General features: G+C 38.7%; 3 protein-coding genes and 1 non-coding gene across 5 annotated transcripts; 1 reads left to right on the top strand and 3 right to left on the bottom strand.

Annotated features, from left to right (window-relative positions):
• Positions 1 to 2,350: 2,350 nt before the first annotated feature.
• On the bottom strand, positions 2,351 to 7,488 carry gimap4 (GTPase IMAP family member 4). Of its 2 annotated transcripts, XM_085418905.1 has the most exons (3): positions 7,341 to 7,488; positions 4,331 to 5,098; positions 2,351 to 3,068 (listed from the first exon to the last, which is right to left on the bottom strand). In XM_085418905.1, exons 1-3 carry the CDS (start codon positions 7,369 to 7,371, stop codon positions 3,064 to 3,066), a joined length of 804 nt encoding a protein of 267 aa, XP_085275031.1. In that variant the 5' UTR covers positions 7,372 to 7,488; the 3' UTR covers positions 2,351 to 3,063. The 2 variants fall into 2 exon arrangements, with proteins under 2 accessions (XP_085275031.1, XP_085275030.1); XM_085418904.1 differs by lacking the exon at positions 2,351 to 3,068 and having other exon boundaries at positions 4,323 to 5,098.
• Positions 7,489 to 7,672: 184 nt separating this feature from the next.
• On the bottom strand, positions 7,673 to 10,858 carry chmp4c (charged multivesicular body protein 4C). The gene is made up of 5 exons (XM_085418906.1): positions 10,490 to 10,858; positions 9,488 to 9,665; positions 9,013 to 9,121; positions 8,780 to 8,906; positions 7,673 to 8,363 (listed from the first exon to the last, which is right to left on the bottom strand). The coding sequence occupies exons 1-5, from the start codon at positions 10,677 to 10,679 to the stop codon at positions 8,302 to 8,304; spliced, it is 666 nt and encodes a 221-aa protein (XP_085275032.1). The 5' UTR covers positions 10,680 to 10,858; the 3' UTR covers positions 7,673 to 8,301.
• Positions 10,859 to 11,191: 333 nt separating this feature from the next.
• Positions 11,192 to 15,485, top strand: zfand1 (zinc finger, AN1-type domain 1). The gene is made up of 8 exons (XM_085418903.1): positions 11,192 to 11,307; positions 11,728 to 11,770; positions 13,145 to 13,184; positions 13,303 to 13,430; positions 13,578 to 13,669; positions 13,819 to 13,937; positions 14,074 to 14,229; positions 15,244 to 15,485. The coding sequence occupies exons 1-8, from the start codon at positions 11,253 to 11,255 to the stop codon at positions 15,418 to 15,420; spliced, it is 810 nt and encodes a 269-aa protein (XP_085275029.1). The 5' UTR covers positions 11,192 to 11,252; the 3' UTR covers positions 15,421 to 15,485.
• A 107-nt stretch (positions 15,486 to 15,592) lies between these two features.
• trnar-ccg (transfer RNA arginine (anticodon CCG)) lies at positions 15,593 to 15,665 on the bottom strand. Its single transcript has one exon. It is a non-coding gene; the product is annotated as a tRNA-Arg (tRNA).
• Between the last annotated feature and the right edge of the window lie 777 nt (positions 15,666 to 16,442).

Below are 16,442 nucleotides of genomic sequence, written 5' to 3' on the forward strand. Positions count from 1 at the left end.
CCATGAATTACTTAGCAGTAACTGGATTCACATGCTTAAGTGAGAAATGCATCTGAGATCAAACAGGATCAAAGCATCCAGAAGAACTGCTACAAAGTGGATTTCATGCCTCGGGAGATTCTTACAGCATCCTGTGTATGCATACATACATACATACATACATACATGTATTTGTGCTAAGTCAGGTTTTTTTTAAAACATTTTTAAATCATATACTCATTGGTGTTTACATTTTTTTTCTTTACATATGAGACAGTAAATCAAGAGTGACACATCTGTAGCAGTAACTGTATCTGACTGTGCTAGCATGACCTGTCAGTAATCTCTACTCCTCAGGTGCTTGTTTACGATTGGTTGCCAGCAGATCTGTTGTACATCTCAGATTTCAGCATTAAACTTCAACCAACACGTCAGTATTGTCCCAAACTGGATTAAACAGGTATAGTGTATATCTGAGAGTGTGTGGTTATTTTTATTGTACTCATTCATTACTATAAATAAATACAAAGGACTTGGTTTTCTATCTCGCTCACGCTCCTTATTTATAGCCAGAAGTGACGACTGACCCGTGACATTTAAAGAAAATTAAAGATTGAAGGCCAACTTTGAAACTAACACTTTCTCTGGTAATACCTAACAGCATGAAGGTTAATCCAACGCAAATCTATCAACATCCTAAAAAAAAAAAAAGAGAGAGAGAGAGAGCGAGAGAAAACAATATTTAAGGCCTAAACCCAGGGAGGACTCAGGTAAAGTTTGTGGACTATAAAAGGAGTTATACATCTACTCAAAGAAGATTTAAATGCCTGTATGGAACAGCTGACTCTATCATTTTAAGATCACCTTGAAAAGGTACTAAATGAGTCTCAAAAGACCAAAGTGGCCTGCCTACAGTACTACAATCTATGAATCAATGTAGTACTACCTAGAAAACAAAGAGGTGGGAATCTTACATCATGCTTGTACACCCTGCTGGAACCAGGCTGTGTTTTTCTGCAAACAAAAAGATAACTGTGCCCGGAGGCATTTTCCTGTAAACAAACAAAAGTTATGTCTACAGTCTGAACTTCCAAATCACTGTTTATATCCTTATGGCACAAAATAAAACATCTGAGGAAACAAGTCAGCATTTTCTTTCAGTAAGCAGCATGGTGTAGTAGTTAGCACCATTTGGCTGGGACTGTTCTTTGCATGAGTTTGCATGTGCTCCCTGTGTCTGCATGAGTTTCATCCCAAAGTCAAATGTACTGAGAGGAAATGATTTTTGATCCCCTGATGAATCTGAAAGCCTGTTGGTAACACATTACACCATAATGGATTGACATTTTGCAGCACCTGCAGGGTACAGGCCCATCTAGAACTTGCCAGTTAACAATTAAATGATTCAGAGAAGGCTTGGAAGAAGGTGCTGTGGTCAGATGAAACCAAAATGGAGCTCTTTGGCATCAACTCGACCCGCCGTGTTTGGAGGAAGAGAAATGCCAAATATGGCCCAAAGAACATGATTCCCACAGTAAAGCACAGAGGGAGAAACATTATGCTTTGGGGCTGTTCTTCTGCTATGCATACAGGATGATTTCACTGCATTGATGGGCCGATGGAGCAAAGTACGATAAAATATTGGACGAAAACCACCTTCCCTCAGCCAGAAAACTGAAGATGGGTCTTGGATGACAATGACCCAAAACCAAGGCAACAAAGAAGTAGCTAAAGAAGAAGCACTTTAAGGCCCATGGAGTGGCTTAGCCAGTCTGCAGACCTCAAACCACTCAGCAAACTTACAAATTCGCAGTGGATCAAATAATTATTACCAAACTGTACGTAGCCGCAGGGATAAGCCCAGCCTCCCCTGAAACCCTGAACTGGAAGAGCAGTTAGGAAAATGTAAGGAAGATGTTTTGAGGACGGCAACTAACTGTGAGCGGTTGCAGACCTGGTCCCTGTCTTTGAAACCATCATCTCAAAGGCAACAAAATCACAACTTCATTGCAACGCTCAGAATAATTATGGTCATGCTGCAGTCTCAAACCACTGTCATTCCTAGAGTAAAGCATTAGGCTTGATTTAGACATCTGTGGAAATCTATGTCTTAACTTCTGGCGAAACCGGAAACTCCTCAAGACTACCTCAAGTTGTTCAACCTGAGTTTTGGTAGCCGGTTTGACCTACTTATTCTGTACTCTCAGATTATTGGAAACATAATCTTAAATCTATAAGAAACAAAGGAAACACCTTGAAATTGAATCTTTTCCCCAAACCCAAAGACACTGACTTTGCTATGAGACAATTAACCATAAATTCATATTTTGCTGGAAAATGATTTAAACCAAAACCTGTATATTGAGTAATAGTTGTTCTTTCCTTTAAATTATCCTTCTGCAACAAGAAAATCATCTAAGGCAACACATCAAAACAACCACAAAAAAACAAAACAAAAGAAAAAAAACAGTAACTGCTCAAGTGCTTTAAATATGTACGTGTGTGTGTGTGTGTGTGTGTGTGTGTGTGTGTGTGTGTGTGTGTGTGTAATAATGCAACATTAGAAACACATTTACAGTTTGGTCACAACAAATGGGAATTATTTGCAAAGCAATTCCCCTCACCAGTAATCAACAGGATATTACAGGGACAATTTAGTAGTGCAGTTCTGCCATTGGTATCCGGTAAGGAGTGTACACACTACATTTGGCAATATCTATGTAACAACTTGTGTTTCTGTTCGAGATTTCATCACACCACCCCCCACAAGACCGTATTGCAAACCTAGTAAGATTAACCAGAATTAATTCTGGGTAAAAGCGGGACAGCAAGTCTCTGGACAACATGAACTAAAGGGCTTAAAGGCCTCCTCTATCACACTGAGCTCCTTAAAAATGTCCACGACTGATTAAAAAAAATAAAATAAATATATCACATTGATTTTTACATTCAGTAACATTTCAGTTGTTTTGCTATTTTTTGTCATTTTTTTCCTCTCAACACACAGCGGCTTTTCCATCAGATCAGTAAGGAAGAGGCTTCGTTAGTCGTGGGTTAGAGGCTCCGTCAGCCATGAATGTCTCGTTAATCTAGAACCAAACACACAGTCTGTTAATAATTTATAACAAGACTCCAGTTTACAAGCTTAATTTTCATGCACAGTCATGACATCACTGTTACGACAAGGATGTTAAAAACAAAAGGATATTTCTAGGTTTGCTCTTCTTCAGTTATAGGAAACCTAGAGGAAGGATTATAATTGAATCTGAAATCTAAACCACACATACCACAAAGCAGCGATAAGATGAAACAGGCTAACAAGACTACTTTAAGGTACCTGTGTGGAGTAATGTGTTCCTTAAAGCAGTGATCATCTATAACAAATAAATAAAACTAAGCTCTTCATAGTGATGAGCCCACAGATAATTATTACCCGACTCTACCTTACATTCAGCTCCATGTTTGGTTTTACAGCCTGCATCTCTGTTGTTTAGGTTTAATCTTGTAGCTCAAAGCTTGTCAAAAGAAGATTTTTTTTTTTTTACATACATGTACATTTACAAGTACTTTTTTTTGTCAAATAGCCAGGAATAATGAGAAAATGGACTGATTTCTGTTACCTCTCCCTTAATTACATGGACCAACCGTACTTACACGAGTGGTTTCATAGCCCATACTGATCCCTGTGATAACAGGCAGCCATTTTTAGTTTCAATACTGGAGTTAGCACTATAACACAAGTTGGACTCTTTCAACTTCTGAAGGAAAGGTATAACACTTTAGCTGCCAGAGACAGTCTCTAATACAGGGGCGGGCAATATGGAAAAACTGGGCTTGGTGTAGAGGACCACTCCAATAAAAGCTAATTACATGCCCTAACTAACTGCCTGCTTACCTTTTGTAGCTGGGAAACAAAAAATTGTTACAATTATTAACTCTTCAGTTTCAGTACAAAATCAGCCACTGCCATCCAGCAGTTGTTGTCATCTTCTTTGCAGAAAAGACTGTTGGCAGTAAACATCACTGAGACCTATGATTAGCAGATAAAGTGGCTGTTTTTTTAGAGCCTTTTGCTCAAAGGGCCACTTGCTGTGACCAAAAACAATGCTGATGACAACAAATGCTTACTACTAAAAAAAATTCAACCATTAAAAACTTTAATGCTCCGTGGAGTTGAAGGAAACTGTATAGTCAGGTGATAGTTTTGTGTGGGTTCATTCCTTTTTTACATACAAGCGCTTAAATATGATTAAATGATTAAAAATATTTATAGAAGCTCATCTCAGATGAACTTCATGTGATATTTAATACATAGAAATGTCCTCCATTGTGACATGAGCCCATCACTCACTTGAAAGCACCTCCACCTCTCTGGCTTTTGACAAACCCACTCCAGAGTTTTGTTTGGGCTGGGCTCCCAGCTCCTCTGCCTCTTTGGACGAATTCCGGTTCTCATCTACAGGTTTCTTCTCCTTCGCCTCCTCTGGATTGTAGTGCCCACCCTCTTTTGCCACCATCTTCTCCACCTTCTCTATTAAGTGTCCCACTTGGGGATTCTCCCCAAATATGCAGTTGTTAATAAGAAAGTACCTCCGCTTACATTTCTCCAGCAACCACTGCAGATCTTTACCCTCCCTACGAATGTACCTCTCGATGGAGATTTTCTTCAACACATCCGCCCAGGTGAACACCACAATTGTATGCCTCCACACATCCTCCCCAAAGAGGCTCACGTGTTCCTCAATGCGAGCACGGTCCACCTCGGTGAACATGCCAACGGGGATGACGAGCAAGAAGGCGTGTGGACCTGGAGGGCAAAGAGAGGCTCCCCTGACTAACTCCTGTTTATAGGAAGGCGGAGTATCCTGGGAAGAGAACCATCCTGGCGTGTCCACCACTGTCACCTGTCGTCCCTGCACCTCTGTCTGCCTCATAACACAGAACTCAGCAGCTCGCTCTAAATGAAACTCCTCTCTGCCTAAGATGGTGTTGCCTGTCAAGCTCTTCCCCGGCCACCTCCATCCCAACACCACCAGACGAACTTCATCCAGGCGGTTGGCCTCCTTGGCTTCAGCTCCTGCCTTTCTGGCCACCTCGTCTGGTCCAGAGGTTTGTCCAGCTACGGTCCGTAAAAATCATAAAAAAGACAGTGTCAGTACAAATAACTGTATTATCGTCATTATACTCATGATTATTAGTATTATTGCATGCTTAAATTTTTTTGCATTTATTTTAAATTTAAAAAAAAATATTCAAATGAATTTTATTTTATTTATTATGCAAAAGTTTGCTTATTAGCTCTGAATCCTGTTAAGCCACCACTGGCTTAACAGGATTCACTACATTTAAACAAATAAAAATACCTAACTTTGGGTTTCATTCAAAGCATGTTCAACTTATAATGCAAATATCTAATTAGCCAATCGTTTGGCAGCAATTTAATCCATTTAGACCTGCAGACACAGTCGAGATGACCTGCTGAAGTTCAAACAGAGCGTGAGAATGAGGATGAAAGGTGATTCAAGTGACTTTAAAAGTTGTTGTCAGTGCCAGATGGGCTGGTCTGACTATTTCAGAAACTGCTGATCTACTGGGATTTTCCACACACAAGCCCATCTCTAGGGTTTTCAGAGAATGGTCCGAAAAAGAGAAAATATCCAGTAAGCAGCAGTTCTCAATTCGAGCACCTTTGGGATCTGCAGTTGGCAGCTCCAGCTAGTGCTTGATGCGATCATGTCAATATGGACCAAACTCTGTGTATAAAATTGTGAAAAAAAATGTCAACATGAAATGTATTATAATTGCTATACACCTTAATGATTATATCTTTTGACTCTGGTATATATCATTAATGTATTTTGGGATATAATTTGTACGAACAAAAAGCTTAAAGGTTGTGTGGATGTCACAATGACTAACTGAACTTATGTTTGTTGGTTTTAAGACTTGATTAATGGTATACACCCAGTATGCTATGATTGGCTCTTACATAGCATCTCAGTACTCTTTATGCACCATGCCTCATTCACACTCCTCCATACAAGCACTTTTTTTTCTAACATTCACACACTATGCAAGAAACATGTCCTGGATGGACTGGCACGCATCTTCAATGATGTATCCTGGGGTCATCGGGTGTTTCGGGTCTCGCAACATCATACACCCTCACCCAGGCGACCCAGCCGAGGGTGATCAGGCCCCGACTTGCGTACCAGTAGCTAGCCACGGATCAGCCCTCTTAATCCACAGCCACTTTGTGGCTTTCTCTGCCGCTTCGCTCACAGTCTTCTTGGCTGCCCCAACCACAACACACACAGATACTCCCACAGATGCATCAGAAAGCAACATGAGGATCAGGATACAGACGTGGGCATGCAGACTGAAGCAGCCAGGTATCAAAACATCGGCCTTCCACTGATGGATGAACTGCTCTACCTCCTGAAACCCGTGGTAAACGTGTGAATACGTCTACCCAATTGCGCTCAGTCGGACCGAAATACGTTAGCGGTACATGAGTCAGTGTGCCGGATTAACATTTAATTGTTTCGGTGTACCTTTGATGCTTTAAAAGCATTCGTTTTTTCTTTTTTCAGTTTTTAAAAGTTTATTAAGTATTTTTCAAATAGCAAAGACTACTTGTTAAAACTAACGAGGGGGTATCTGTTAGAGGGAAAATGCAAGAGGTTTTAAAGAAGTCGGTTGCCTTCATAACATGTCGTGAAGGCGACTGAGTCACAGTCACGTAGACCTCCCAAATTATGCAGCAATGCCTGCTGGGGCCGGTTGCGTTGAGCAAAATCGACCAACTTGCAAAATCGACCAACTTAACGAAGATTTTGTTCCAAATAAAATAAACCTATACATTTACTATATATGGTTACTTTATTTCCTTCCCGGTCCACATTTTTAAGTTACTTCATCTTTTTTGACTTGTACTTTAGTTATCTAAAATGTGTTTTCCCACGCATTCTTAGCTGAGTCACCTAAATTAACCTTAAGCTCTACTTTATACACTTTTGATGTACTAAAACCTTTGCTGGTGTGCTGAATACATTTACTGTGAAAAGGAAATGTTTCAAATATTAAACTAAGGCGGAAACTGAGTTTCCAGTTATCGATAACATCTAGTTTAAGATTTATGACTGACAGCCTTTGTGGTTTAAAAGTATTTCTTATAAACCTTAAATACGTTTCAGTTGTGTTTTGCCGATATAGTGAAACGTGTCAAAATCCGGTTCGGACGTTTAGCTTCGAAACTGCTAAGTTGATGCTAATTTTGACAGTCCCGGAAACGCCCCGTCTTTATTTGATAACTTACACAAACTAAAGTTGTTTGAGTTGCGATAAAATCAAAATCTTACCTGAGGTCTGAACTGGTTTATTCGCTTCCATGTTCCGTTAAATTCCGAATTATAGTCTTAGTTTGTCTTTGGGCGGCTAGTTCGCCGGAATACTTGATGACAGAAGTTACCGGATAATCTGAATGCAAATACACTACTTCCGGTCCCTGATTTCAAAATAAAGGCACATCGTTTAAAAACCGGATGCATAAAACATACACAAATATCCTCAATTTTAAAGGTTTTTAGTTATTACTTAAGACTCGAAAATAATATAACCACAAGAATACATAGCTACATATCAAATTTTAATAATTATTATTTTTAGAAAAAGAGGACATAAACACTATGAGATATGTATAAGACTTTTATTGCGGAACAGGGATAAAGCAATAGCCTGTATTTACAACATTAATGCAGAAGTTATTTACAGCTGAATAAAGTACACTTTTTCCCTTAGTTATAAAAGCATTAGTCAAGCCCTAGCTACAATTTCATTGACCCTTTAAAAATTTTCTGTCATAGATTAGTATGGTTTCTATGAACGTTTGTTTCTGACAAAGAAGGCAAACAATTTCCATCCATAAGTCAAAGTTTGTTATTTTTCAAGTTAAAATTATTTTCTCAGACATTTAAGATACACAACCCCAAATTTTGAGATATTAACACTAAATTGTATATGGCAAATCTTTTTTATTGTAGTGGCAGAAATGACATTCCATAACTTTCCATTAAAAGAAAAAAAACAAACAAAAAACAACAACAAAAAACCCCCTCACACATGGGAACAAAAACCTATTCCTTCACTTCTTGATAAATATTACTAGTCATGTAGCTGAAAGTTTACTCAAAAACAACATATTGCTCTTCATTATTGAAATGGCTTTCAATAATAATAATAATAATAATAAAAAGACTGTGAGAAAGATCCTTTTATAGTTCTGTGTATGCTTTCTTCAGGAAACAGGCTGCCTTAGTGTACTTAAGTTCCCCACGATGCCAGCATGCGCATGTCATCTTCCTCCTCAACCTTTCTCCTGGTTGCTGTAAAAAAGGAGGAAACAATTAATAATCAATGCTGTGGACTAAACATGGGAAATTTACCAGCAACCAATTTTTTTATTTTACTGATGGCAAAAAGAATCTTCTCCTTTAATGTATTTATAATAAGCCTTAAAATCTGTTGTGTGCATATACTGCAGCACCTTTTCACAATGGAGAAAAAACAATCAGTTTCCATTATTACATTTTCGCGATTATAATTGGATTTTATAATATTCAAATAAATACACTAAAGATCAAATTAACAGAAATATGCTTAAAATTAATAATTTAATAGATACATTTTTAAAAATATTGTGGGTTGTTGTTTTTTTTAATTTGGGACAGTATTACAGTTTGCAGGCAAGCGTGTGAAAGTGGCCATCACATGTAAGATCTGTCAGTTGTTAGAAACTTACTTGCGCGCTCATTGGATCTTGATGAAGGCAGTTTGGAGCTGGGAACGCTGGGCAGTCCGCCCATACTCATCATATTTTCTTCAAGGTCCTCCTGCTCTAGCTCCTCCAGCTCAGCCAACAGTTCATCCTAACAAAAAAAGAAAGGTGAGCACGTGCCACACAGCAAAATACCAAGCATATTTTAATATCTGTGCAAAAAAAAAAGTCTTTATAAACACTGAGACAGTCTCCACCTCATCAAATGTTTCCCCAGAAGGTCTGGAGATAGCATCACTGATTTCCTGGGCCACGTCCTGCTGCTCGGTGATATCTGCCATCAGATCATCGATCTTCCCCAAATCCCTGAGAATGAGAGTAAGAGTGAAAGAAGGTGAAAGGGTTTTCACTCACTCAAAACACCGCACTTGCTTTCTTAATTAAATTCTGTTTGAGATTCTCTGTGTTCAATTATCACACACAACATTCAGTAGTGTTGAAACTGCACCAAAGAAGTATTAGGATTTATTCATCATTTTGACTAATTATACATTTTTGATTGTATGTTGCAGCTTTCCTTCTGAAATATGGCTCATAAATGAATTTACGTCACATGTTTCCTTGTTCAAAAGGAAACAATCTCTGCACATAAACACAACCAAGCCAGGACTACCGGTGGAAAGTAAGACCAAAGCTCAGGGGGGTTTCTGCCTTGTGTGAGCAGCTTCTTACGTGTTCTCATGGATCTTCTTCATGGCCTTGGCAGCATAGCCCATGTTCTTCAGGACCTCCGTGTTGGTGTGAGAGTTCTCCAGAGCTTCCCTCTGAAACTCGATGGTGGAGAGCGTGCCATCAATCTGGGTGAGCTGCTGCTCCAAACGCTTTTTCCTCTTCAAGGCCTGCAGGGCAGCTGACACAGAGAGGACATAAAGTCACTTGTGCAGTTAAATTTCCAAAAGTGTCATGTGTCCTCAAAAAAACAAAAACAAACAAACAGACAAACAAAAGACAGGGTTCCTCCCTTTCACAGGGTGACGTTTATTCTTAGTCAACAACCAATGCAGCTGAGACAACAGTCCATGCCACCCAGGGCTGTGGGTGCAGCTCTGAGGGAAGGGACCTTTCAGGTTTAATAAAAACCTTTTGTTGTTTTACTTGTTAGAAACCTGTTGTATTTTCAGGCATTGTCAATGACACACTGAAGACAATCACTGCGAGGGAAGTATTCACAGTTGTGTCACTGTACATTTAAGAGTTGTTTAACACTTTCCTGCACATTTATCTAAATAACAAAAGAGTCATCCACCTTAAATTTTTGATATGTGAACTAGGATTTATGAAAGCTGGTACATTTGTAGTCGCAAGAGTCCAAAAATGTACATTTTAAAGGTTTTATGGGATTTTCACTGTAAAAAAATAAAACAAAAAAGACTTGTTAGAAATAAGAGTCAGGTTTTATAAACTCTGTTTATATAGACATTGTGTCTTCGGTTTAACCCATGAGCTGTTGCTACCACACATCAAGTTATTAAGCAAGAACAACAGAAATGTAAAATGAGATATAAAAGGCCCATAAACCACCTCCTTTTCTTTGATATTTGCCCGGACAAAAGATTAAAATATGGAAGTGTACAAGATAAGACTTCCTGGAGGCGTAGTGTGTCCTGGCCTGGCCTCGGTGGAGGAACAGGTGCACACATTTTTTCAGACCATCATAAAAACAAATATAAATACCCCTCTTGTTCTTCGTGCCGTGCTTCTTGGCTATCGCAATTTCTTGCTCTATCTTCTTTTCCAGGTAGTCCTGCTTCTTTGTCAGCATTTCTTCTGTTTCCCGGAGTTTGTGGATGGCCTCCTGGGCCGAAGGGTTTCCCTTCGACTTGTGTTTCGAGCCCCCCTTGAACAAATTGGAGATTTTGCTCATTTTGGCTGTTTGGGGGCGGTAAACTTTGTTGGTAACTAAAAAGCAAAACAGTCTGAACGATCGTCCAAGCTTCTTTTCTCCAAAGGCGGGTGTGTTGCGGGCAGATATTCCAGCTCGACGGCTTTGTGTTCTTTCAATCAAGCCGTGAACACAACTCTCGCCACACCTTTCGCAGATACCTGCGTGACGTCTGGATACCTGACGCCTTACCTCCCGTTTCCACCAGGGCTTAAATTTTGCGTCTTTTCCGTGTTTTCTCTCCAAACGGGATAATACAACAGTGCATCATATCTTGTTTTAACGTTTTAATTTAGTTGTACAAACAGATATGTTGATTAAGCTGATAAAACCAGAAAAAAACTGAATTTTATTTACTGTGAAAAAAATGTGGATAAATGAAATTGTTAATTTATTTTACTTTACATGCGAGTCATGTGTATCCTGTTACACACATATAATAAAAAAATATAAAGATTTAAAAAGTTTTATATGGTATAGACTCAGTCACGTGACGACACATTTGGGGTCAAAGTTCGTGTCGATGATCTCAGCTGACGCTGTTTCGGTTAGCTAATGGCTGAATTAGACATCGGGAAGCATTGCCAGGTTGATTCCTGCAATCTGAAAGGTCCGTTGTATTTTTGTGTGAAGCACAGTAAATAAAGATGTTGGGGTGCGACTTTATTCTGCTGTTTTAATTATTATGAAAACGCTAATCGTCTTTTTTTTTTTAGCATGCTTAGCCTGTGCGCTAACGCTTGTTAGCGTTGGTTCCCTCGGATAAAACTCAATTTATTATCAAGCATTCTTCTCTAAAACTACAAACTCCCACAAGGAAATTCAGCTCGGTATTTAAATGAGTTACGACAGTTGTACTCTTAATGTTATGTAAATATAAGTAACGTGAATGAAGCTGATTGAAAGTGTCAGACTAGTTTAATGAGCTACTTTGGGACAAATTGTTAGATCTCATCGTTTGAACTGGACAAGTGTACTTATGGTCCTTGTTCACAACATATTTAACACGTTCTCCTTGTTCTTCTCTCAGACTTTCTGCCATTTGTTTGTGATTCCTGCGGTGGTGTTTTCTGGTAAGACTTCAAGTCAGGTTTTTTGTTTTTTTCTTATGTGCATCTGTTAGCGTGTTGTTACGAATACTGTAATATATATTTATTATTATTTATTTATTTATTTATATATATATATATATATATATATATATATATATATAATATTTGAATAGTGTTGTTTTAATGTCGTTAACTGACCCCACACTAAGTGTTAAATCCCTTTTTGTGTTCTAGTCGCTGTTGCTTCTTTTGTATTGAAGTGGACCAAACTGAAATAGTCTTCTGTCTATAAAGATACATAAATAAGAAATACCTATAAAAACACCCCAGAGGCCTCTGAGTGAGGTCAGAATACCCAGGGTATCTTAGCATTATCTGGATTCACTCACCTTAACATTGATAGTCAGGTAAAGAGGTCACACAAAGCTGGTTATCATTTGCTCTGGTAACCCAGGGTTTCCTCTGAAACGTAACTGGTCAGATGATCTTTACAATGCAAATATGCTCAGTAGAACAGGTGATTTTATAAAGGAAGTTGACTCTATATACATGGGAAAATATAAAAACATCTACACACCTACAGTCGGTGTGAGAGGAGAATTACTGTTGAGTACAGTATTTAAAATGTGCACTTTGGTCAGTAAGACGGGAGAAGAGCTACAATTTTAATACAGTTTTGTCTATTTAAATCCAGGAACGTAAACTTGGTTAAAATGCTGTGTGACCAGACTCATTATAACAACTCTTCCATTAAGACACAGGAGAATCAGGTGGATTATAATTGGGTATTTCATTAAGTTAATGCTTAAAGGACAATTTTAGTTTTTATTCTCTTAGCTGCAGCCTTGGTAGTGTTTGATGGGCTGAGTAAAGAGTAAAGACTAAATATAAAATTAGAATTCAAAGGTCAGCTTAGTCTAGTTGCAAACTCAATAAAAGGTCCAGGAGTACAAAAAGGTGTCCTGTTTTAAGATCATATATTAATTTTTATAGACCAATAAAATTGTTGTAAAATTGTTTGCAGCCAAAAGGAGAAAAAAAAAAACAAGGAATAAAGTTGGTACTAAGAATACAAGGAAACAAAAAGATATTAGACGCTATTGAAAAACTTTAGACCCTCCTACTGTCTGCGCACTCATGTCAGAGGGATTTTTCCAAGATTGGTGACGCTATTTTTCAGGGAAAGTTCATACCTGTTGTTCTCTTATCTGGAATATAACCTGCTGCAGAGCAGATTAGGTTCTTAACATAGGTTACCATGACAATAAACTCTGGTAAAAACATAACCAGCTTCGTAGTACGGAAAACTCTTATATCTGAAGTTATCTGGTTAAGATAATTCAGGTGAGAATTGTTCATTTTCACCTCAGATAAACACATTTTTGTCCCTTTCAGTCTCGAGCACAGAAGCAAAGATGGACACTCATGTTCAAAGGTATCCTGAGCTGTTAAATAAATTAGCTTAATGTCTTTCTCTAATATTATCAGGACAACAAATACATTTCTCTTTATGGCTGAAGCCTTTCTTCACTCTATCTTTCTTTTCTTTTTAGGAGTCAGTAAAAAGGGAATCCGGGACAGCGGGTGGAACTACAAGTTATCCATGCTCATTTGAAGACTGCAAGGGAAAAGAATTGTTACCAGTTATATGTCCGCAGTGTGAAAAACATTTCTGTTTGGCGTAGGTTACCAACTTTAATGAACTTTTTAATAAGGCGGTGGCTCTTGAGCGTTTTTTGATCCTGTTCATGGCAGAAAAAGTTTAAACCTCCGATCGCATAATTTTTATTAATTCAGAACTAATAAACTGACTGTTTTGTCTTTATAGCCACCGACATCAAGATAATCACAAGTGTGAGAAGCTGGAAGTCCAAAAGCCTCGAATGCAAGCCACCAAAGAGCTGGTGCAGAAGATTGTAGGTTAGTTAATGTAGTCCGGAGTTTCTTCTGTCATTCCTCTTTTGTCCACATGGGATCAGTATTAAACAACTGCCTTCACTCTTGTGTGCCTGTTCCCTTTGACCTGTTAACCTGGATTTTGTTTTCCTTTGTGCCTGGCGGCCGCTCAGAGTCAAAAGATGGATCCAAAAGTAAAGGGCGCAGAGGAGCAAAGAACAGTGCAACCGCAGCAAAGGTGGCCCTGATGAAGCTGAAGTTGCATGCTGCAGGGGACAAGGGGCTGCCGCAGGTAAAATCCCAACTGTCGATACTTTTATTTTGACACTTTACTGTCTGCTCAGTTTCTTGTGTATACATTACTGCATGTTAAACATCTCTTGTCATCCACCTGCCATTATTCAATTTCTTTTATTTTTACTTTCTAGACAGAGAGAACCTACTTTCAGGTGTATCTTCCTAAAGAATTTAAAGACTCCAGCAAGCCCATGTTCTTCTGTTCCAAATGGAGCGTGGGGAAAGTGGTGGATTATGCAGCCTCTTTGGCTGGCCTCAAGAACAACAATAACGTGCTGACAGCTAAGGTAAGAGAACAGAGGGGTGTACTACAAATAGCAATATCGATGGGTTAGTGAAGTATGTTGAGCTTAAAGTCGGCGTTGTCTGTGCCACAACATCCCAAAAGGTTGATTCTGTTCATCTGGACGTAGCGTTTCAGTGGGAGAAACATTTCGACACTCATCCAAGTGACTCATTCAGTCTCAGCTGACTGCAGGCTTCCCCAAACTTATAAACAGTGCCTTTGCACAATGACTGAAACTAGCACCACTGAATGAACAATGGTGGCTGTCTTTTTACCACCGTAGGTTACTGTAGCAACACATGCTTTGGTATTTGTTGCGTTAATACTGTAAGGTGTCTATAGGCAAGTGCTGTTTGTGTATACACACATTAGAGCATAACTTTTTACTATTCTCTAAGTGAGAAGGAATACATTATGAAACCCGTTCGACCATACCTTAGTAACACTACTTAAGCAAGCCCTGCAGTAAAGCTACAGTAGCCCAAAATGTGCTGCGTGGTGACAGGCAATTTATTTTTCATACCATCCCAGGAAGTTAGCTGATGATACAGCAAATAAATGTTTGTCCTGGAATTGTGTGTAATAGAAGCCACATTAGAAAATTGATTGGTCTGTTTGTAAGCCATTTATCACTCAAAATATTAAATCACTGAAATTAATGTCACTTTGATAAATAGATTTCACAGTCCCCTTCATTAGACTGTTGGGAATAGACAGCAACATAAGAGCACGCTGAGTGGGGAAAATAAATATATTACCTAAATATTAACGATTTTCTGCAGCATTCCCATCTTGCCTTATTTGCTAAACCTATCACTGTTTGTTTTTTCTCTTACACACGCTTTTGCTTTCAGAGCTGCTTTAATTCTTCATGGTATAGATTCAACAGGTCTGCGTGCCTAAACGCATTGAGTTGTTGGACATTGTACCCACCACAGTTACAGTTTTATATCTAGACAAAGCTGTGTAGCATCGTGCACATCTCTTAACAGTATCCTCTTCTCTTTAATTGCAGAAGCTGCGGTTATGTCATCCTCAGACAGGCGAGGCTTTTCAGATGGATGACACCCTGCTCTCTCTGTTGGCTCACCCAGAAACTCCTCTGTATAACGGGGGAAATGTCATTCTGGAGTATCTGGACAATGAGTGCACAGGCCTGAATGATATTTCTGACTATATCACACAGAACTGACCAGACACTGTGAATAATTTCTGTGTGCAGTTTGTATTTATGCAAATAAATTGCTATTTTATAAATGTTGCTTTGGGTTTTACTTTCAAGCTGAAAAGAGAGCATTATGGAGTTGTGCAGTTAATCAAGTACACCATCTCTATAATGATGCTGTGGTAAATAGAAGTAAAGACAACCCAGGTGGGACTTGAACCCACAATCCCCAGCTCCGGAGGCTGATGCCTTATCCATTAGGCCACTGGGCCCTTTTGTTTGACAGCTTCATCACTTTTAAAACAATGCTGTATTTTTAAGGCACTTAAACTTACTGTATGCAACTTCAACTGTTTTTGTGGGAATGGAAACACATTAAATGATGTAAGAAGTAGCAGCACCATAGATTTAGCTGGTCATTAACTTAAACTTATCCAGAACTGTTGTAGACTTCACAACCACAGTTATCACACTTTAATTGCAGCTACCTTACAAGTGACCCAGGTGGGACTTGAACCCTCAAGCCCCAGCTCTGGAGGTTGATGCCTTGTCCATTAGGCCACTGGACCAGTTTGTCAGCCACTTTCATCACTTTTAAAACAGTGCTATGAAATCTATGATATATATTTTGTTTTAAAAATCCCATTAAATATAGATACGGCAAATTAAACAACATGTAATAGACAGCATAAAATACATAAAACCAAGTCTAAAAGGCTTTAAAAGAGGTGGTTACTGCCTTATCACCAAAGCCAGTTTTTTCTAGAGCTAAGGGACCTTGATGACAACACCCTCAAATGTCAAATCATCTTTTTTTGCTTTGTAGCACGGAGGGTGGAGTAGGGGGGGGGATCTTAAATGTAATTATAAACAGGTAGCACGTGTACGTGAGATTATGGAAGCCCGTTTCCGCCACTAAAAAAAAAAAAAAAGGATCCATAACTCAAAATTTTGAGTTATTTTCTTGAAATTTCAAGTTATTTTCTCGAAATTTCAAGTTATTATCTCGAAATTTCGACATATTAACTCAAAATTTTGAGAAAAGCAAC

The sequence above is a fragment of the Rhamphochromis longiceps genome, linkage group LG9 (assembly GCF_057381845.1).
Source record: "Rhamphochromis longiceps isolate RC_006_pf linkage group LG9, R_longiceps_female_GT1.1, whole genome shotgun sequence".
In the NCBI taxonomy this organism is placed as follows: Eukaryota; Metazoa; Chordata; class Actinopteri; order Cichliformes; family Cichlidae; genus Rhamphochromis; species Rhamphochromis longiceps.